General features: G+C 36.1%; 1 protein-coding gene across 2 annotated transcripts in view; it reads left to right on the top strand.

Annotated features, from left to right (window-relative positions):
- LOC114652878 (potassium/sodium hyperpolarization-activated cyclic nucleotide-gated channel 1) overlaps nt 1-24,103 on the top strand; it is a 360,830-nt gene that overhangs the window by 284,384 nt on the left and 52,343 nt on the right. For both annotated transcript variants that reach the window (XM_028803184.2, XM_051928272.1), the window contains exon 7: nt 11,406-11,570. In XM_028803184.2, coding sequence (XP_028659017.1) covers nt 11,406-11,570 — 165 coding nt within the window. The remainder of the gene's footprint in view (nt 1-11,405; nt 11,571-24,103) is intronic.

Genomic DNA, 24,103 nt, shown 5'->3' with positions numbered 1-24,103 from the left:
AAAGAATTTTTTTTACAATGTTTCTGTTTGGGGATCGTTGTGCAAACGTGCACAACTGAGCTGCGACCACAGATCTAACTGCTCTGTGGATGATTCATTCAGGCATTTCAAGGTCACTTCGTTGTAATGAAAGCATCTGCTGAATGTACTTCGTAGTAACGCGATTTCTATAGTCTCGTGTCATATGGGGAAACTGTCGGGACCGTAACAATACTTTGTTGTAATACTCTCTCACCTCGGTCTCTCTCCTCTCTCTGCGCCGCTGCAAAGCCCCGTCCGCCGAGCGTTCTGAAAAGTCTGAGTGAGTCAGACGGCTGCAGCCCGGTAGTGGGTCGTGGCCCGGGGGTTGGGGACCCCTGCTGTAAGGCATCAAGGGTCCTTGCCTGTCCCCCAGGTTTAATAACAATAACAGCAACAGCAATATTAAAAATAATAATAATATATTTTATTTACAGTATATAGCCCCATTGCCGTGATTATGGTGTCCAAGCTCTCAGGTGTCCCAGCTTGGACACCATGAGGAGGAGGAGGAGGAGCGAACTATGTCAAATATTTTAGGATTTTTCAAGTTACCATCTAACTTGGTCTTATTCACACATCACTTGCTGGATCATTCTATTCATATTTTTCAATTGAAACTAATAATCATTTTTAGCAAAATAAGGAGCTACTCTGTGCAACCTTAAAGAGAAGGCTTTTTATTCGAACTTCCCTTTGGAGCTCCTTTTTTGGTAGCATTTTAGTGGTAACTTGAAGAGAAGGACAGGCAATTATGGCACATAATGTGGCCTGTTTCAAATGTGGCTACATTATAGTGCTCCAGCCTGGCTTTGCTTATTAGACATTTGTTTTAACCTTACCGGTGACCAGTAAAACCCATTTTCCATAATACTTTCTTGCATCTGATTTTCTAAAATTATGAAACTACAGTTTGTTGTATGAGTCATACTCGTATTGCATAATCCGTATGTCAGGTCATCCTGTCATATGCTCACAACATCTGAAACACATGATTTTCTCTCCCTTTCTTTTCTACTTTTAAAGTTTTTTATGTTAGCCTAGCTCTCCTTCTCATGGGTGGGGTTGATTTGAATTTAGTTTTGTCAAGTTTGACTTGCTTGAATGAAATGTTACTTGTTTTTAATAAATTCAATAAAAATGTTAAAAAAAAGAATTTATGTTCCATTTTACAGCTGTTTTACTGTAGAAAAAAATGTGTTTTTTTATGAAAAGGTAGGGTAAAATCATTATTTGCTCTCTATTATTCTTCCTCCATATGCCTTGAGTTATGTTAGTCCAGACAGGGCTTGTCCTGAAAGTTTATGATCTCTTTCCATGTTCTCTTGAAGATATCACCCAATAATGCAGTAGGCCCAAATAATTATTTTATGCTTAATGTTACGCCAGACACCGATAAAGACAGTTCAGCCAAATTGTCTAACTTATCATAAGAAACTGTGATGAAAGTGAAATGAGGACTTGAAAGATGTGCATCATGACATAAGATTCTGTGGTTTTAGCAATACATTGTACTCATGTCTTTGAAAATTCACTTGACCACGTATAAAAATTGCCACATCAATATGTATATTCTTTTAAAATTTCTGGAAGCATAAAATAACATTAAACAGTAAGAGTCGTGTAGTGATAAGAAGTCAGCCAACCAACTGTAACTAGCTCTCCATATGGTCTGTGATATTTTTAACCTTAGCAGTTAAGCATTACTGAGATCAGCTTTTCCTTTGCCAGCATCTGACAGTTTAAAGTTGCATTGTGCATTTGCAATGGATATTTAATTTAGGCTCAAATTGCAAAATCTTTAAAGGTTTTATCTGCATATCACAGAACAAAACACAAATGTATTTGTTTTATCAATTGCAACACATTTTCTTACATTTTATTATGTTAAGTTACAGTGGCCCTTTATATGCACCATTTTAATGTCATCTTCCTTGGACAGGCTGTGTAGTAACGTGACTGTGCAGCAGGTCACACTTCAATGTGCAGCCAAACAGAAACATGGTTAACACCTTCAAAGCCAGTTTCTCAGTCCCATTGTTGTATTCACTGTTTTTGAATGCTGCAGAAAGAATTAATTATGAATTGTATTGTATGTATTACGCTGTATTCTGTGAACATATGAAGAAAAACAAACATCTCCTAAGGTAATGTGAAATGGATATAGTATATCACAATGAAATCAACTTGCACTTAATATTATATGGAATATTTACTAAGCCTCCATCCATCCATCCATTATCTAACCCGCTATATCCTAACTATAGGGTCATGCGGGTCTGCTGGAGCCAATCCCAGCCAACACAGGGTGCAAGGCAGGAAACAAACCCTGGGCAGGGCACACACACACCCACACACCAAGCACACACTAGGAACAATTTAGAATCGCCAATGCACCTAACCTGCATGTCTTTGGACTGTGGGAGGAAATTGGAGTACCTGGAGGAAACCCATGCAGACACGGGGAGAACATGCAAACTCCAGGCAGGGAGGACCCGGGAAGCAAACCCGGGTCTCCAAACTGCTTGGCAGCAGCACTACCATTGCGCCACCATACCGTCCTTTACTAAGCCTCATTACTTAAAAACTGAAATTCAAAATAAATAGGAGACTGAAATACTTATTAATACAACAGAAACTCAATTACAAAACATAATTCTACTTATTAGGAAGTGAAGAATGTCACATACCATTCAAAATGATCACACAATAAGACAAAGAGTCAGACTTTTTCTGGTTTTATCGATGTATCGTGCCCTGTAACATCCAAGTGAATACAGAAAGCCAACATTCTGAGAAAAAGAAAATAATAAATTGCATGACAAGGAGAACACTGAGTTAGTCATTAGTAGATGTGCCGATCACTTTAATTATAGCCTTTTGGCTGCAGCACAGGGCACTTTGTTTGGGTATACATCTACCAGCTTTGCACACCTAGAAGGATGACTATTTGCCCAGCGTTCCTTAAAGATTGTTCAAGCTCAGTCATCCTGTAGGGTAACCATTGATGGACTGCTCTATTCAAGTTATTTAAAAGATTTTCTGTGGGGCTTAGGTGAGCACTCAGACTAGACCACTAGGTGAACCATCTTCCTATTTTCAATTTCCCACCTAATGACTGTAGGTTTTCTTCAAGATATTTGCCTGTATTTTGTAACACTCACGTATTTTGCAACACCCACCACCACTCCAGTATTGACAAGTTTCCAGTCTCAGCTGAAGAGAAACACCCTCACAACAGTATTATTAGGATCTGGGAACTTTTTGTAAAATTTTACAGGTTATTTTCTGGCTCTAGTATGGAGCTGCTGTTATTGGACAGAGAAATCTGATGAAATTGTTTTTCCAATTCAATGCTTCTAAAGTTCATTTTTGATTTAGGCCATTTTCCGCTGTCATTTTGTTTTTTGTTCATTTTTACTAAATTGCCAGGTTCTGCCCAGTCAGGGACCTAGATTCAGAGTTTGTGTGCCTCTCAGCCATTGCTCAACAGGATAAAAGGGTCATTCCAGGTTAATTTCCTTATCCAGCTACTTGGATTCTAAAACTCTTCTTAACGCTTTAATTTTGTCACTTTCTTTACTGATTTTGAACTCTTATTGTATCACAGGTTATGGCTTTGGTAATTAGTTTATTTTTGTTCTCCTGCTTCAGACCTCTGCTTCATTTATGCTTTTTCTCTACATCTCTTCTTCTAGTCATTCTCAGTTTTTCTTACCCTCTGGGCGGAATAAGTATGCTGCCACACTGTAGGAATTGTATTTTTTGGAATGTAAGATATATTATGTGAGTACAAGGGTAATTTGTTGATGGTCTTCACCTTTTCACAGTTAATTTACGAGTATATTGTAAATACCTTCTTTCCGGCTGAGGTCCAACAGTATGTTGTAGATTTTCCACACACCAAAATGAAGACAACAGAGCATTCTGAACAAGCCAGGAATAGTGTTGATCAGTGAAATTTGTCAAATAGTTTTACACAGTAAATTAGCTGTGTTAATGGGTGGTCTTGTTCACCAAATATTTTTTTAGAACTTCACCATGTGGTCTGCTTAGATGTATATTTGTTTTTCCAGAGCCCAATAATGCTTTGCAAGGCCAGTGTGTCATCACTAAGCTGTAGCAGCCATGCACAGAATTTTCATGCATGCATATGGGAAGAGTACTCCACCTCAAATTATATGTTGCTGCTCAATCTGTTTTGCATATGTTTAGTGTTATTACACTAGCTACATTTGCACTCCACATGAGATTAAAAAAAAAGATATATAAAGAAATACTGGCAGAATTTTTATTTGAGGGGTAAATTAGCAGACCATAATGAAAATTATTACAATACCTTGTTGTTCTGCATAGATTCATTGTTCGTTTTTTCTTCACTGTTGAATTAAGTATGTCCCTCCTCTGTATAGCACAAATTAGGTATTGATAGGCACAGTCCACCAAGTATATAAGACTGATCCCTTGAATCACAGGTTCTCTGAGTTAGCTGGTACACTCTGGTAAGCAGACATTATCTGCCAGTACTCCGAAGCTCAAACAGGATAGTGATAGCATGGGGTAGAGCAAACCAATCTTCGATTATCTAATGGCTGGAGCCACAGCCCATTGAACAGTTGTGTGGTGGGCGCAGGCTAAATGAATGTGCAGTTAGCCATGTGGTGCAACATAGTGTCAAAACAAGCCTTAAATTCTGAGAAACAATAATAATAATAAAAGATTTATTATTATATATAAGGTGTTTCTATCTTCATGTTGGAAGAAAAAATGCGAAGCATCTGCACAGATTGGAAATAAAAAAGTCTGCCAGCTACATCTGATCTATCTGTGAGAATACTTCTTACTTTTAATTTCTGTAGTGTGCGTGCCAGAACTTGAAGTCTGCTTTGCAATACACAAATCAGGACACAGCATTCAGTGCTCCAGCGCTGTGACAATGAGATATATATATATATATAGCTCTTGGAGGAACTTAGAAGACATTGCACAATTATAATCCACTCAAACCAGTTTGGCCTCTTCTTCCCTTTTTATTTCAATGCATTTCACTGAGTTTGTCAAACTTTCAAAACATATCTTCAATTTCACTCTGAAGCAAACTCCACAGGATTCGTGCATCACTAGTCAAGAATATAATTACAGAGAAACACAGATCTGAGAAATGCTACAAAATCTCAAAGACACTGAGACACCTCAGAGCTTAGTGCTTTCCATCATGTGTATCTTGTAAAAATATGAAACTAAAAGCACACTGCCAAGGTCAGCCCAGAATACTGCCAAGATGGGGAAGAAAGTGGAAAGTTTTAGCTTGACCACTAAGGAGCCAGGTACACCATCCTCACTGTAGTATGTAGTGGTGGCAGCATTATGCTGTGGTAATCCTTTTTAGTAGCAGAAATCAATAACCTTGTCAGGACTGATGTGAAGATGAATTTTGCACAATGCAGATAAATCCTCTCATTCCATGTACCATACATTCATGTACAAATCATCAGCGTGAAAGTATATTTTGAATTTCCAAAAAAATGAGATAAAACACAAACGTTTAGACATTCTTCAAAAAGATCCTTGACTGTAATGTCTGCTATTGCATATTTCATTTGCAAAGTCCTTGAAGTATCATACAAAATGAAGGCTATCACGAGCTACTGCATATGTCGGAGCCTAAAATAATATACTTGTTAATAATATTACTTGTTAGTCTCTGATGTAAATGATGAATTAAAGAAAGATGAGAGAGTGACAATCATGACAGATGGTTATATGACCTGTACAAAGGATTCTCAATAAATGTGACAGTATCTAATTGCCACATTGTTACAGTAAGGACTGATGCATGAAGTATTATGCTCTTCAGACTCATGTCCTTAATAAAGTACACAAGAAGTTTGGAGTCATTAGTAGTTTGGATGGAAATTTACCAGACTGAGTTTCCTCTGTTGAAAAATAAATCTTGCCAGATCATACTTTTACACTTGAAAACACTGTAGTATCTGAGTGTATCTTCTGGACTATAGCTGAAATTTTACATTCTTACAGAAGTGTCCTGTCTCCAGAACATGTTGATCAGCTTTTTTCCTTATTAGAAATTTTCAAAGAAATAATAAAAAATACACTTTGCTATCCTGTTGCAGGAAGTTTAAGTTCCTTGCTTGATAAGTAGAAAAAAAATCACAAAATATCTCCAAGGGTTTTAAATAGTTATGTTGCTCAGAGAGAGTAAGTGCGCAATGTACTACCAAGCAGTGGCCTGCGTTTTTTACTTTTTGTTTTGTTCTGGTTTAGTTTAAATCAGAAGATGAAAGGTTTTACAGTGTCAAATATATCTTAGTGCACTTTAACTTCAAAGGAGTGTAGCCCTGTGAGTGCTTTTTAGAAAGCTTTTTTGCTCAGTTTCAAAAATTGAATTTTATTCTAGTGTTACATCGTACATATAGTGATTTATTGTACTTTCAATCTTATTTTGTTATTTATTGTGTTTGTGTTATATATATACAGTATAACCAGAAAAAAAAGATAACTGTGTTTAATGATCCAAAAATGAGGCATTTCAATACAAAAGAACACTAGGATTTTTTGTGTCCTTGTTACTTGTTCTCTCCAATTTTAAAGTTTAGAGAGCTGAATTGAACAAAGTTAAAAGTCTGAAGTAGTATAATCCCTAGTATAAAAGGATTAAGGGCCTAGTTTATATTTCAATTTTCATAAAACGTTCTGGAGCAAGCACAAGAAGGGTCCCTCATTCCTGTGGCGTGATGTACACTTGAACTTTTGCTACTTTCAGCTTGGCTTTTGTTCCCTTCTTGGGTCTCCTGACTGGAAAAAAAACTGTTCAGTTATCTTTGTTAGTTTTACTGGGATGGGCACTCTTCCAGCACTTCCAGTGTCAATCTAGAGCATGTCTCTATTTCATTGCTTTTGATCCTCCCTATAAAAGAAAGAAGAGCAATGTTGGAGACCTGTGGAGTTCCTAATGCTTTCATTTACTATTTTTACTCTGCTTCTGATTCTTGCATCATGGGGAGGCAGTGTGAACTGCGACTGTATATTCATATGTACACACAACCTGAGATACCAGTTAATGAATTAGACCTATCCATTTCTATGTTACACCTTCCTTGGCCTTCAGTATAACATGGCTTTGTTTGCACATGGCTTCTGTAAGATACTGGATGGATTGTTCAGAAAGTTGTGCCATTCAGAAATGGATGTGTTGCATAACTATGGCAAATTGGATGGCAGCACAATCCTGCTGGGAACAGCCTATTCCACATCATCACAAAAATGCTCAACAGGGTTAAGATCTGGGGTTTCTGCAGGCGCCAATACAATACTTGTCTTATGACATGGTGCCTTACTGTACTGTGTCTGTCTGAGTGGGGGATAAACTCTTGCCATGAAGGGTGAAACTTTATCAACAAAGATGTTCAGATCTGCTTTGCCATTCATATTTTTTTTAATTTGAATCAGGGACCTAATATGTGCAAGGAAAATGTTTTAAACACCAACACACTAACACAGCTGGCCTGTTGTCTGTAGCAAGTTCTGATCCTACTATTAACATGATTCAAACAAACCTGGATTTGTTTGACTAAGCAAATATTTTCACTTATCAGTGGTCCAGTGTTAATGCTACTGTACTTACTGGAGATGCATGTTATTGAATTTTTGTTAGAACATCAACACCAGACATGATCTGGGACAATGTTCGATAAACAGTGCAATCTAAGATGACATTCTATCACTACTGTGGAATTCAAAATTGTTTTGCCTAGTTGTGCCCTATCTATCTGAATCTCACCATTCTCTTTTGAACCCATGATTCACATGATGTTTTTATTTACACAAAATCTTCTATCACTGCTTTTTTAAAATGCTTTTTATGCCATTTTTGGCAAAACCTTGAAACAGTTCTGCATGGAAAGCCTATAAAGACAGCCATTTTGGACATACTACAATTGATACACTTAGTTTTAACTATTGTGCCATGCTGAAAGTTACTAAGGTCACCACCCAGCTGTATACCACCTGATGCTAGAAATTCCAGTCTAGCCAAATCTATACAGCAGACTGCCATCACGTAACAAATCCAGAATTTGTGTGAAGGTGGTGGGAGTACTTAATGAACTGGCACCACGCTGTATACATTGCATGTCAAATAATTTAGTTTCAAACACTTTTTCATCTGCGACAAAGGTGATGGACAAAGTGAGAAATTGCACAAATGTTTAAATCAGCTTCCTCAGTTAGATGGTGGAGGAATAAAACTTGGGGCATGAAAGTTAGGCTCTTCAAATTACTTCTATTAGTATTCACAATGGTTGAACTTCTGAAGACACCAATGTGCCTTTATAAATACAGTCAACCTGACCCTTGAATTTCAAAGACAGTAATACAATACTTTAATTGATCTAGACTAGTTCGCCTAACCTTTTTAGCCTCAAGTTAATCAGTTTTTGTTACAGGGCTGCTGGCAGAGTTCAGACGCACCTGCTGCTGTGTAACGGATTAGCCTTTCTGTCAGAGAAAGGGTACCTGCTGGCTTGATTAGGGAAATTGGCCCTTCTATGATACTACAGGATAGTATCATTGTTGCAGCCCCACCACCACCCTAAGCCAACTGATAAAGAGGCCTAAAAGGGAAGGTAAAGAAAGGATAATTGAATAACCATGATTTTTAGTGAATCTAAAAAGCAAACAAGGAAAGAAAGATGCATTTATTCAGTAGGAAGACAACCGATCAATTTAAAAAGAACCAACACCATGGCAAAAATTAATTAACCAAAAACAAATAGCCAATATTATTTAAAACTGTATATACTGGATAAAATGTTTATTACTATCCATCTTGAGTCTACATGTTCTACATCTACTCTGGTATTTCTCTTAGTACTCCTGCTTTCCTCAAACATTCTGACAAAATACGTTAGGTGATTTCCTGCAAGTGAGCGGTACTCGGTCTGGTTTCTGTATAATGGCAGATGCTTTGGGTTGGCGCTAGTCCACCTACAGTCCTGAAATGGACTAAGTGGGTTTGATAATATAATATTATATCATGTTACATGCAAGAAAACATTGTTGAGTTTGGTATTTATGCAGAAACATGTTTAATGACCCAAGCTAAATCTTATTAGCTAAAGCACTCACTTCAGTTATTTTTATTGGCAGCATGCTAGAGATAGATAGATAGATAGATAGATAGATAGATAGATAGATAGATAGATAGATAGATAGATAGATAGATAGATAGATAGATAGATAGATAGATAGATAGATAGATAGATAGATAGATAGATAGATAGATAGATAGATAGATAGATAGATAGATCATTATTTGTCCAATGGGGAAGTTTAGCAGACAGCAGCCTGTAAAAGGGTACATTTTCAATTTCCCAATTCAGCAGAGGCAAGGCAAGCATTTATCCAGGATTTAAATACTGAGGCTGAATAATCTCGTTGGACTGTTGATGCTAATTGGAGAATGTGTGGCTCCCTTAATGCTGATAGGGCATCTGGTTGGGCAGTTCGCCATATCTTTCAGAGTGGGAAACTCAACTTCAAATGATCTCAGTAGTAAAATATACAGTATTGGTATGAGAGAAGCAATGAATAGAGCTTTTAATGGTGGCAGCACCATCTGCTTTCATTTTAATACCAACATTACTGGAAAGAGTTTGCACAAAAGAAAGCCACCAATTAACATTTAAATGTTTTAGGCCAAACAGATCTGAAATGATGTAACTTCACTTATAATGCTGTACATTTGCAATATGCACTGTGAGAGTTTGGCTTTAGAAGAAATTATTAGGCATTCAGCCTAACTTTGGCTTACTGTATGCGTTAGTCAAATTGGAATTAGTTCACTTTCAAACCTCATTTTAGCTACATAATGGTAAACAAAAAATATATATTTATGTATACAGTAATCCCTCATCTATCGCGGGGGTTACGTTCCAGAGCCCCCCAATAGGTGAAAATCCGCGAAGTAGCGACCTATATTTATTTTATTATTTATACATATTTTAAGGCTTTATAAACCCTTCCCACACTCTTATAAACCTTTCTCACTCTCTTGTTAACCTTTCCCACGCTCTTATAAACACTTCCTATGCTCTTAAACACTTTCTACATTCTTAAACACCTCAGACCAACACTGCACACTGCCTGCACGCAGCGATCAGACGTCAATGTGTCTGCACTCGCTTTGTGAAGGGGGGGCAGCTGAACTCTCAGCAGAGCAGAAATGGACTTTGTGATGCTTCTGCCAAAATGCCTGCTTGTCGCTCTGCGCGTTCGGAAGGAGGAGGAGGAATGGGGGTGTGTGAGGGCTGAACGCACGTTCGCTCAACCCCCCACACCGAGGCGCACGCTCCTGCCACTTCGCATTATCAGGGGGGTGGGGAGCTGAATGAACGCTAAGGAGAAGTGGACTTTGTGCTGGCTTTGTGCTGCTTGTCGCTCTGCGTGTCAATAATTTAAAAGCCTGTACAATCAGGCTTTTAGGTGTACATCACCTATTTTCCTGTCTCACTGTCTTGTCTTGCGTGAAGTTAAAATGTTTTATAATAGTGAGATGTTACTCATATCCTTAGCCCGACATCCACATATCATATGTGTTAACAAAGTGTGTTTTATAAGTTTACATGTGTTTGAAGCATGTGGGATGGGTATTTTAAGGCTTAAACTATAAAAATGTTTATTTATATGGTCTTTCTATATCGCGGATTTTCTCCTGTTGCTGATGGGTCTGGAACATAACTTCCGCGATAGGCGGGCAATCACTTGTATTTAAAAACCCGCAAAGTCGTGAATCCGCGAAAAGTGAACCGCGAAGTAGCGAGGGAATACTGTATACTAAATGAAGTTAAATTTAGAAACTTATAGTTAAAAGTGATTTAGAATGATGATCAATTGCATTTTTTAAAAGTATAGTATCTGACTAACTGCAGTTTGGTTAAGTAGTTTTAAAATGTCTTATTAGCTATGTTGAGTAAAATATGTTTACAAACATGACTAAATTATTTAGTAACACTTTAGGACAGAGGCTAACATGGCACCTCTATTAGTCAGTTACTGATATGTTACATATCTTAACAAAAACTTTGGTCTTAGTAAGACCTTTAATACACCCATGACATCTCAGCATAAGGACTACTTTTGATGCATTATTATTTATTTAGGTTCTGTCTAATATAGAAAAAAGTAATGAATTGATGCAGTACAGCAAGCTCTTAAAAGCCCTTTCTGAAATGTTGTCAATAATTTTCACCAAAATTATTTTGACTTTTGTTTTTAGCATGTATTTCCACTTTTTTCATATCCTTTCTCTATAATGTACTAACCTATCTGTAATTCTGTCTCCTTTATGTGCATGTATATACGTACAGAGATTTGCCTGTTGACAAAAGGGCGACGCACTGCCAGTGTGAGAGCTGATACATACTGTCGCTTATACTCTCTCTCCGTGGACCACTTTAATGAAGTTCTTGAAGAATACCCAATGATGCGCAGAGCCTTTGAAACAGTTGCCATTGACAGACTTGATCGGATTGGTGAGTTTGATGTTCATTTTTATACAGTTTGCATCTTGCTGAGTTCTTGCTGTATGTGCTCTGTGTGTTGAATGCATGCTAAATGCAGAAGCAGCAGCCTGTGATTTTCTGTCTTAGGTCGCTATAATAAAGCATCTCATCTGCATGCGCCTCAATCTCATTCTGAAATACACCTGGGTATAATTTCTTCCAACCCTGATTTTCTAATATGGCTATTTTGTATTAAACTGTAGTGGAGAACAAATTGCTTCCTCTTTGCAGAATTATTAAATAATTTGGTTAAACTGCTACAACATATTTGTATTTCTTTATTGATCAGCAGCACCCAGTTGTATATAAAAACCAAATCGCTCAAAATTAATTAGTAGCTTTCAAAAAGGGGCACATGTACTGTATGTGAAGCTAAATGGCATGGACTCCTTATAAAAGTATACTTTTTTTTCATTTGAATTCTTCAGTATAAAGCATAAACAATAGAAGAATTTCATACTTCGGACAAGTAATATGTTGAGAGGCTACCTGGTAAATTTTACATATATTAGCACAAATATGTTCAAGAAAGACTTCACCTTTTCTAGTAAAAATAAAGCGTGGAAAACAGTAATACTGTAAGTAAGAATTTATTTATCAAGCACCTATCACAGACAAAAGTGACAAATCACAATTAATAGTAACAGGACCTAGTAAAAGAAGCCCATTGCTTGTCTTTTTAATACTTCAGAAAATTTTCCTATTTAACAGTATGAAGAAAAACATGAGTTAAGGTAGATCTGCATCTCCTGGTGAACTCCTAAATATGCTTTATCCTTTCATTTCCTCTGCAAGAATTAAGCTCTCTGTGACTTTTAACTTATTTTTTAAAATGCATTAAAAATGTTCCCATCTAACAAAAATCATTAATTATAGGAGCATTAAATATGTCTTGGTGTTGACTGGTATATATTTACAACATCAGAATATAATATATTGTCTTCCCATTTTTAAACGTGCTTTTGCCATTATAGGGTTGTGGAGAACTGAATCTTATACCAGGAGCACAGGGTACAAGGCACACTTGTCAATGCATCCACACTTGCAGTTTATAGATCCCAGTTAACAAAACATGCACATGCATTTGGGGATATGAGAAGAACATATGGTCATAAATTGTACAGACAAGAAGAGAACAATCAATTCATGATGCTTGTTTGTTAAGCAAATATATAAGTTGCCTTTAAGCTCACTTTGAAAGCTATTGAGTTTATGCTTCACTTATGTGACTCAATAGTTTATTCCAGATTTCCATAATCCACTGTATAAAAGTTGTTACATTTTTTTTCTTGAATTTGTTTACTTTTAATTTCCACTGTTTGTTACAAATAGTCAGTTTTCCACAAAAATGAGAAAAATGTCTTAAATTAATATTAATGTCATTGGAAATTTTGAAGATCTGGATTATGCTCACATATCACCTTCTTTGTTTGAGACTAAATACATTCAGGTTAATTAGTCTATAAGAATAGGCACTGGTCTTTATTCCATGGATATTTCTGGAAATTGAAATATGTAGAGAGATTGCACCCAAACAATAGAGAAATGTGCAAAATCCACATGCTGAGAATCAAACCCAGGTACCAAGAGCGGCTGTTGTTCAGAAAGCGGATGCCACTTCACCAAAAGCGGACGCCACTTGTTTTTAAGATTAGGCACCCTTACACTATTTTAAGATTAGGCACATACTCTAAATTTTTAAGATTAGGGACCCTGGTGTACCTGACCTTACCCCCAAATTCAGAGTTTGTAGTAGGGGTAGGCCAATCTAAAACAAACAACAAGAAGGAGATGGCGTCCGCTTTCTGAACAAGACCCTCAAGAGATACACTGCTCTTTATTGCAAGTTGCTGCCCCTTCTATAACATGACCTAACTTTTTCAAATTTATCCCTGGTCAGACTTATTACACACACATACATCCACTCACATTAGGCCAGATTAAATTTGACAATTAACCTAATTTGTACGTCTTTGTGATGTGAGAGGAAAACTGGAGTACTGTGACTGCAGGAAAACCCAGTGACAATTTGAATGTGCATCCTCCGCACTTATGGAATCCATGCCAAAAAGGATTTTACAGAGCAACAGAAAGTCCTACACAATATAATATTAATAATAATAATAATAATAATAATAATAATAATAATTCATTACATTTATATAGCACTTTTCTCAGTACTCAAAGCGCTATCCACACAGGGAGGAACCGGGAAGCGAACCCACAATCTTCCACAGCCTCCTTACTGCTAGTATAGTGTTCCTAATGATTTGTATGGTAAATATATATCTGTACATTTAAATATAAGGAGACCCATCACTGTATCCTCCCTCAATATTAGACATATTGCTCCTCCCATAAATCACTTGAATAGTTACCTTGGTGGCTGAGTGAACTGCACAGTAAAGCATCATAATAATATGGAAGCAGATGCCTACAGATATGGTTTAAAGTGTAACTTTAAAATATTTACATTAGGTGAATAAGAACACAACATATTATATTGGTCTGATTGATACATTTTAATAATTTTGTTTCTGAGTCAGAATATTTTATTTTTGATGATCTTTGTGAAATGTTACAAGAATTAGATTTTACTACTAAAATGGCCTCCATCTTAAGTAGCATTTTAATGTTTAGACACTGATAATTTACCTCCATGGTGACTTCGACCCCATCATTATGTAATAAGTAATTACTAGATAACAAAGATGGAGCATATTGTAGGGTTATTATAGGATCATTATTGTCATGTGTACAGAGTACAGCAAAATTCTTATGTGTGTGTGCAACATGCAACACGTCACATTATGTATGATATGAATCATCTGAAATACAGAACCAGTACTCAGTACAACAATGAATCTTTTAGCTACATATTTTTCATAAGATTAAATAATCGGCCACTGATATATATTTCAGACACGATAAAAAAATACAAGGAAATTTGAATCCAATTGCAGCACGTGCTTAATCTCCTAAAATGAATAAAAACTGAAGGTTAAAAGGAAGCAGAGTTGAATTGTATTCAAAATTCTAATCAGAATAAAATGAATAAATGCAGCTGTTATTCTAAAGTCTTTAAACTGGTTAAGAAGAGGCAGCAACCTACAGTGACCACCTCTAAATGCTACTGGGGCTCCTTTATACCTAAAGCATACGTAGGCAAAATGCCTCACTGTGGCTTTGACTGCCAAGTCAGAAGTTTTTCCTTTCTTTTTAATTTTCTTCCTTTTTAGTCTTTCTGGTGTGTGTTTAAACTATAGTGCGTGTATACTGTCTATCTATCTATCTATCTATCTATCTATCTATCTATCTATCTATCTATCTATCTATCTATCTATCTATCTATCTATCTATCTATCTATCTATCTATCTATCTATCTATCTATCTATCTATCTATCTATTTAAACAGCTTCTGCAAGAAGCCAAATTTCACCCTGGGGACAAATAAAGTTCTGTCTATCTAATCTTGGGTTTACTTTTTTGTACTTTTCTAGAATTAGTCCAGAATAACACAAATTCTATGAGTCTGGCTGGCCAACTTTTCATTAATGTCCTTTTTTGCTTTAAAGAACAAAAGCAATTTTGTCCTCTCCTGTTCCAGAGTGTTTCATGTATCTGCTGATGGAGAATACCTAAATGGCTTTGTACCTTCCAAATTTACCCTGAAATCCTGGAGGTGCTGCAGTGTTCACAGTGTAATGGAACTTGTATTTTCCTGAAAGGAATAATTATCACACAGCACAGGATTTACTGTATGCACACAAGTCCTTGATCCAGTAAAATGAGTTTTTACCTTTTTGAAAATGTTCTGTCGCATATTTAAACCTGTACTTCAGACCTTGAGTGGCTGTATTTGTCTTCCTGTTACCCTCTTGATATTTCAGCATTATTCAGCTTCATTTTCCCTTACCCCACAAGTAGACTTTAATTTTTTGAATGAATAATCATCCAATATAAAGGTACTTAAAATTACATAACATTATATTCTCAAACCTATGCAGTCCAGGTCAGGGTCATTGGGTAATGCAGTCTGTTTTAGTATACAAGCTACTAGACAAGAAAAAACCCTGGACACTAGATTTTTGCAGTTCTCACACTTTTAACCACATAGGGCAATTCCAAATCACTAGTTAACCTAAAATACACACATCTTTAGGATTTTGGATGAAGACTGCATAACCCAGAGGAAAGCCTACACAGATGCAGAGAGAATAGCCACCTACACACAGGCAGCAGGCAGTGGACTTTGAATGCAAAATGAAGTAGTAGTGGTTACTTCTGCACTAACATTTTTAAATTATTAATATATTTTAAAATACTGCCATTTTAAAAAAGAGGTATAAATCTCCAACTTCTAGGCACTAAGCTAATTTTGATCATTATTTGTTTAAACAGGTGGAGGCATAGAGGATAGTACAGGTGTCTCAAAGGTTTTATGCCATGGGTTCAGTTTCCTGCTAAAACACTGTCTATGTGGAGCATGTACTTTCTGCTAATGTTTACACAGCTTCTCTTCATAAGTGCTTAGTTTCTTAAACATTGAAACACTGAATTGGATATACAGAAAATGTAGTTTATTTCTCAGTGTAATTTTTCAGTTGAAATTTAAGTTCCTGGACGTTGGATTAAAATCCTGGTCCAACGTCTATAAAGAGTTTCCAGTTTCTCCCATGTTGGCATAGATTTTTCTCTGGTAAACCACATATGCCAAAGACGTGTGCTAGACTAGTTTGTAACTTTAAATGGGCCCAATTTGAATGAGTATTCCCTGTGATGAACTGACATCCTGTCCAAGATTTATTTCTGCCTTCTACCTGATCCTACTAGAATAGGTCCTGGTCCTCAGTGCTACACTGCCATTTATTCAATAGGCAGGCTTAGAGTTTGAACAAATGCATTAGTAAAAAAAACATAAGACAAATATACTCTAAAACTTTGCACTACTTCACTTTTTGTAGCTTTGCTAAGACTTTACCCAAAAATCCTTAGACAAAATTAGATGTGCTTGAATCCCAGTGAGCTGAATAAGTGTTGTAAATGACGCACTTTGTTTTTAATCAAGACATGCATTGCGTAAGCACTTTTGGTACAAGAGTTTTTCTTTTTAGTAGAGTGTGAACACTATTCATGAAGATGCTTTTGTAGGCCAACCTATTACATAACCATTGCCACTTGGAGTTTAATGTTAAATGTAGTAGTTTTTGTTAAACTGTGTGAATTATTAAGTGTTCAAATGGATATCAAGTACATACTACCTAATCCTTTATTATAAGGAGTATGATAGTCAGATCACATAAACAAGTGCATCAGGCTTTCTGCATTTAAATCCAATTTATTGATTATGCTTAAGCTTTATTTAAATAGCTTTCATAGAAATCTGGACTCTGTCAGAACAATATATTGAGAAAATTAAGATTTGGTTAAAAGGGGAAATGTAGCCCAGGTGAACAAAAAATAAACAATGGATTATCAACAACAGTTCATTTATATATTGTAGTTATTTTAATACAAGTATATTAAAAACTGTCCACAAATTAAGCAAACAATACTGTATTTATATTTTATAACAGTGTGATTCTAAGTTGCTCAGTATGTGTGGGTGTATGAGTGAGCATCCCCTGTGTCAGAGTGACGTCCTGGCCATATTCGCTTCCTACCTTGTCCCTCTTTCTTCCAGGATAGGTTTGCTCACTGCCACCCTATACTGGAAAGCTAGGTTTAGAAAATGGATGCACAAAAAACAGCAGCTTGATTTGCTATGCCTAAAAAAGTTACAATACATTTTCACTTGACTTATTTTCTTTTTAAATTATAAGCAGTAGCATTAGTAACATATTTTTATATACATTACTCTTCAGTTTTTAAAATCATGTATTTCTTGCTTTCCTCCATGCACCTTAGAACTGAGTGTTCCTCTTTATTTTATTTTACCTAAACTGTCATGCTCAGTTCATACTGCATCAACCTCTCTGTTTTCTCCTGATTGTTTGCATCACTTCACAAGCTATGGAAGCATATCTTTGCACCAGAAATGACTCAGGCATTTCTGCTGCAGTCATCACATGCTGCCCATACCATCTGCAGTGGCTGCTATTTCCCGTTTAGTGAATTATTAAGACTGTTCTGTTACTATCTAAGGATTTGTCTTTCTTTGTTCCACTAAATTTACTGGGATCTCTTTGCACCTGTGCCTACTTAGAAAAAGATGAGCTCCATCATGTTTCTTTACACATTTCTATCCAGGTTTAGGACTTGTTTGATTTCATAATATGGCATACATTTTGTTATTTGTTGATGTCATATGACTAGACTAATCTATAATTCAGTTGCTCAGTGATGAATACTGTAGAGAATACCAGAAAGAAATATACAGCTCTAAGTGGCATTGTTTGAGTTGAGGAGAGAGGCATATTGGTTAGAGCAGAAGCCACAGAATTTCAGAATCCTGGGTTCAAATCTCAGCTGAGGCAATGAAAGCATGGAGTAAGCATTTTCCCCAGAGCGTTTGTTACTTTTCTCTTCATACTGTGATTTTCTCTCACATTCTAAACATGTGTATATCTGACTGACTGCTGATGTTTAAAAGACCATATACTGTATGAGTGAATGTGCCCTGAGATGTATTGACACCCAGTCTTGAACTGTTTTTTGCGTTGTGACCTATGCTGCTAGGAAAACGTCTATAGTTGGTTGCATTTGTCAATAATTTTCTTAATATTACAGCAGAAATGGGCAAAACATTTATATATCTGTTATGCAGGGTCAAGACTTTCTCTCCAAGTTTATAATGAATTTACACATTTTAGGCATCCCTGAACCAAGTTATGACCACTTTCATATTGATGTCTGTGTTTCTCATTGTGTCAACATGTGACTAGATGTTTTCCCCTACATACTGTATATTCAAAGATTACGGTACTAGGGTCAAATTTTCAATGTGTCAATGTGAAGATTACATGCTTATTCTCTGTTTCCATTTATTCCAAGATTATACTATTGTGCTGAAGTGATTGTTTAACTAACCAGTTTGATAAAACCATTCACAAACACCATGTGCATTGCCACTATTGGACCTGAGGAGGGCTGAGACTTTAAAGTTTATCAATTACAATCACAGTAACTTGCTCTGAACATTTGAAGCTAACAGGTGGCTAGCAAGTAGTAAAAGTGCTGTATTTACTATCAATGCAGGCATGTCATGTTGGAGAGAAAATTGAATATAGACTAGATAAGAGTGAAAATATCTCAACAATCAGCTCATTCAAGTTTTAGTAGTAAAATAAAATGAATAGAACTACGAAACATTCTGATTCTAATGTCGTCAGTGAAAATGTTGGTGATGCCCCAATGACTAAAGAAAACCCCATTGCTACAGTACCAGTGCAGGCAACACAACTATAGAGTGTTAAAAATTTGACAGCAATTCTGTCATCAGATGTCAAAGGACTGGCTAAGCTGAAGGAATTGTCTTATATTGATGAGCCACTAATTTTACTGGCAGAAGTGTTCAGCTTCAATTACCAATGGACTTTGTGGCTCACTGGTACAAGTGATAAGATATTTTGCTAAATATGAAGCTACTTCAGGGATTCAATACAAATTCACTCATGGATTCAGAGACTGGATATGCATGATGCACATGAAGATCAACAAATGGTAGACAGTTAATATATTTTCATAAAACAGCCATTTGTAAATGGATTAAAACTAGAGTGAGCAAAAACATATTGAAAATGTTCACAATAACAACAAAAACTACAATGGTCCTGTTTAAATCGGTATGTCTGGATTTTTTTAAATTATATATATTTACAATGATGCTATATTTAACAATATTAACAACAACATTAGGCTTTCTTGTAAAAAGAATTCGGTCCATCCTGTCCTGAAGTCCTGGTGCCACTATTGACACACACACACACACATACATAAACACTTTGCAGAAGCCATTCTATAACCCGTATCTTTTCAATTCCAGGCACAGTGCAAAATGTTAGAGAATTCACACAACTTTGGGCTGGATAGTGAGTACCTCTCCATAGACAATGTAGCATTACTTCATATTCACTAATACATCCATAAAAGATGTAATCCAAAAGAGTTCTGGCTTAAAACTATACCAGCAGAGTGATTCATTAACAACATGTGCTTAAGTTTTGACCTTAAGTGAAATACTAGATATAAATAAAAATTTGAACAGATGAAGAAGTTTCACACAGTGGTTAGCACTGTTGCTTCACAGCTCCAGAATGTGGGACCTGACCTTTGTCAAGTTTTCACATTTTGCCCATGTTTGTCTGACCTTCCTCTGACTACTGTGGTTTCCTTGCACATGCAATAGACACGTCTGTAATGTTATTTGCCACTTTTAACTCGCTTAATATGACTAAGTAAATGAGCAATTGTGGATTGAGCATAATTATGCTATCTGATAGGCTTTCTCCTGCCCAGTGCTGCCAAGATGGGCTCTGGAATTTAAGTTGTTTAATTAATTGGAAGGTCGAATAGAACTTTTTTTTCACACTCAATTTCTTCTCCTTTCCCAGGTTCATCAATAGACCAATGTTATCTCCAATCGAACCTGTGCCAATAATACCTGCCTTGAATAGCAAGTGGGAATAGCAACAAGTGGGAATTGATACATTTGCATTTAGTCCATGACAATAAAGCCTGCTAATATATTTCTACACATTGAGATATCAGAACATAACAGAAAGACATTTGTAAGTTGTAGAGAGAGAATCCAGTAGCCATTAATCCAAGGTTAATCCAACCTTTCGCACTGCACAATCTGTGATTTTGTTTTCATAGGGTAGGTATGAATGTGATAAAAATTTAGAATTAGTGTGACTTAATCATTTAGCATTCTTTGAACAGGTCCACGATATACTTTATATGCAGTAACTATTTACAACATGGGAAAATTATGCTGTACACTTCTGTTTACAGAAAAATTAACCTACTTATTTTTATTTTATCTGGATAATCTTTCATTTAATGAATATGACATATGTGTAAATTTCCTCTATGTTTCTGTTAAAATGAAGAACTACATATGCTTCAAACACATGCCTCAAAATTAAAGCTCAACGTTCTTATACCACAGGTACACTAAATAAATTGAGGTGATGACATTTCATGGACACATTGTGCAATTTAAAGGTCTAGCAATTTTAAACAGGCTGATATCACTTTGCTTGAAGCTTGAATACTCCATCACACTAAAATAAATAAAAGAAGAAGAGCTGAAAATGCATGTTATTCTTGAATAAGTAATTGGGAAATATATAATCATAAAACTGTGTCAAAAAAGGTAAATGACAGATTTTCACCTTAAAAATAATTATATATATATATATATATATACATATATATATATTATAATAAAAAATCTTGGGTCGGGACATGATCTTCTCAGAAGACAGTTTGAAGTCCCATGCAGATCATGCAGCACAGCACAAGCAGCAGACGGCTTAAAGGACAGCTGTTGTACAGGCTTTTAAATTATCGACACGCGGCGCGACATGCAGATCATGTAGCACGGCACAAGCAGCAGCTGGCTTAAAGCATGCCCCCTGGGGAGGGGGAATAACTCATTCACTACAGTTTTATTACTGGCAAATATCAAGAAATTAAAAATGAATGAAAATGAATGAAATGAAAATAATCGTTCTAAATTGTATATACGGTTAAACAAATCCAGGGGTTGGTGAGCAAAGCGAGCAGGGAGCAGGGCCCCTAGTATATTGTCACAAAAACGACCAAAAGATGTTGAAAAGGTCTGGGGCAGCCACCCGTATAATTTTTCCCTGCTGCAAAACTGAGTCAAAAGAACAGACATGTTCACACAACTGAGTCCAAAACAGAACTGACTTAGTATACACAAGATAGCAGCTTTAAAGGCTAGTAGGGGAAGTGATGTCATCAGGACCGGAACCGGAAGTGAAGTCGTTGGCTGCCCCAGAGCTGGGCTGGATTTCTCTAGAATGGTCTGCATGAGATCGAGAGGGAGAATTAGTGCACTTCGCCACCCCCTGGTCTGGCATGGAATTACATGCACTCAAGCCCTTTAGTTGTCTCCTAAACACACGTGTGTGACTATATATATATATATATATATATATATATATATATATATATATATATATATATATGTACTAGGGGGCTTTGCCCCCTACTCGCTTCGCTCGCCCACCCCCCATCCCTTGAAACTTCGCGTCTCTGCCATTCGCGTTGTGAAGGTGGGGTGGCTGAACGCACACTAAGGAGATGCAGACGGATCAGCTGCTGCTACCAAGCTGCATGTTCTGCATGTCGCACTGCGCGTCCATCATTTAAAAGCCTGTACAGAAGCTGCTGCTGCCGTGCTGCGTGATCTGCATGTTGCACTGCGCGACGATCATTTAAAAGCCTGTACAGCAGCTGCTTGTGCTGTGCTGCATGATCTGCAGGTCACACTGTGTGTCAATCATTTAAAAACCTGTATAGTAGCTGTCCTTTTGTCTTGCAGGACGTTAAAGTGGCTCAGAGAAATTGTTTTTAAGTAGGGCGTGACATGCAACTAGTCTCGCAGGACTTCAAAGTGTCTCTCAGAGATGGTCACGTCTCGACCCAAGATTTTTCAAGATAGATATAATTGAATCTTTGTAACAATCCTCACTTTCATACCTGAGAAGTGAAAAATAATACCACAATACTGATATCTCTAAAACTATACAATATAATAGCAGGTTTAATTACTAAACATGAGAGCCGCAATAATATTAACATGACATTGTATTAACACACATAATGTACATAAATGTGATTAAACATCAGTTTTCAAGCCCATATATTTTAGTACAGTTTCAGGAAGGTCTGAGGTAAAAATAACACTCTATAGGAAGTCAGATCACTGCAGGGCTCATGCACAAACGAACTCTAACTCACACATGGTCTGTTTACAGTTGCCAATCAACTTGACATTTAAAATACTGGAAAGTGTCAAAAAGAAAAACCCACACAGAAATTGTGATAATTTGTAAACTTCATACAGTGATCCAGCCCTGATTCAAATTCATAGCTCTGGACTTGTAAAGCAGCACCATTAAATACTATTATACTGTTATACTCCTAAATTAACCACATCCCTAATATATATCTTTTCACTTGCTTCTAATTATTTCAGTCATTTAAATGGAGCTGTTTTTCTTTCTGTATCATATTGCGTTCTTTTGTACAGTGTAATATGAATGTTTTGTTACACCATCATAAAAGGACGTAGATAAGTTATATGAAAAACTACTAACAGTATAGTGTGTTATTGATACTGTTTTTATATGGTAAAATTAATAAAGATTGGTCAATGTTATAGATTTCATCTAAAGCTAACAGGAACATTTTAAAAATTATAAATATTATAAAAGGCAACTATTTTTTTCCTGTATATAATGCTAAATTATTTTATTATTTAATTTTATTTTTTATCTCTGTGTCATAAGTATACTGTAATTATTAATCATTCCAAGTACAGAATATACATTTATATCCTTGCAAGATTATATATTTTCTCTTTCAAGGTTATGAAAAGCCACTGATGCAGACTTTTAATTTGAGCATAACCTGCAACTTGCTATTTCAGAAAATGCCAGGATAGCCTTTATATTTGTTGTATTAGCAGATCTGTTTGAAAGTGATTCGTGGTGATGTGTAGAATAATTTCTGATCTTGGAATAAAAAAACAAGATGCCTTTATCTGCTGTGTTAAAAACAATACATGATAAAACCAAAACAAAAATGCTTTGAATGCAGCTTCTTGTAATTATTTGTAAAAGAAATTGACACCTGAGAGATTTTTCTAGTAGAAGAACAGTTGCCTACCTAATAAGATGTATTTTGAAGCATTAAAATTAAAAGTATGTCTTCCTGAATGCCCTCCAAATCAGTGAGTCAAACATCTGAAATTTACATTATAAAAGTAAGAATAAATACAAAGAAAAAAGATCAAACTTCATGGTAGACATGTCATTTTGACCAATATTTTATGTATTAATGTATTGATTACTAAGTGGAAAATCAAAGATCTGAAAGAAGTCAGAATAATTAAAGTGTTAACTATAATTAGAAGCGTTACAGCAATACTTATGTTTTCTTGTACTGTGCTGTGTACATTTCAGGTGTTTTTGAATACAAAATGTTCCAAGATTATTTCCTTTTTAATAAGGAAGAAGAAAAATGTCATTTTAATCTGAGGGAATTTGAGTTGGGCACTCTTGAGCCCAAAATAATGCCAGGTGAACCAGCATGTCAAAGGAAAGGATTTATTTATCAAAAATTAAATAAGGGGAAGGGTTTGAACATAGGTATTTCTAAATTGATTTTGCTCCCCTATCTAACATGTGGGGTGCTCATCTACTGAAAATACCAGTTAGAAGTAACTACCTAATGTGTCTCTCTCTTTCTCTGACTGACCTCTGGCCTCTCATTTCCTAATGCCAATCAAAGGGGACCTTGTACC

Source organism: Erpetoichthys calabaricus, chromosome 5 (genome assembly GCF_900747795.2).
Source record: "Erpetoichthys calabaricus chromosome 5, fErpCal1.3, whole genome shotgun sequence".
Taxonomy (NCBI): Eukaryota; Metazoa; Chordata; class Cladistia; order Polypteriformes; family Polypteridae; genus Erpetoichthys; species Erpetoichthys calabaricus.
This window is presented reverse-complemented; position numbering and strand designations above follow the sequence as displayed.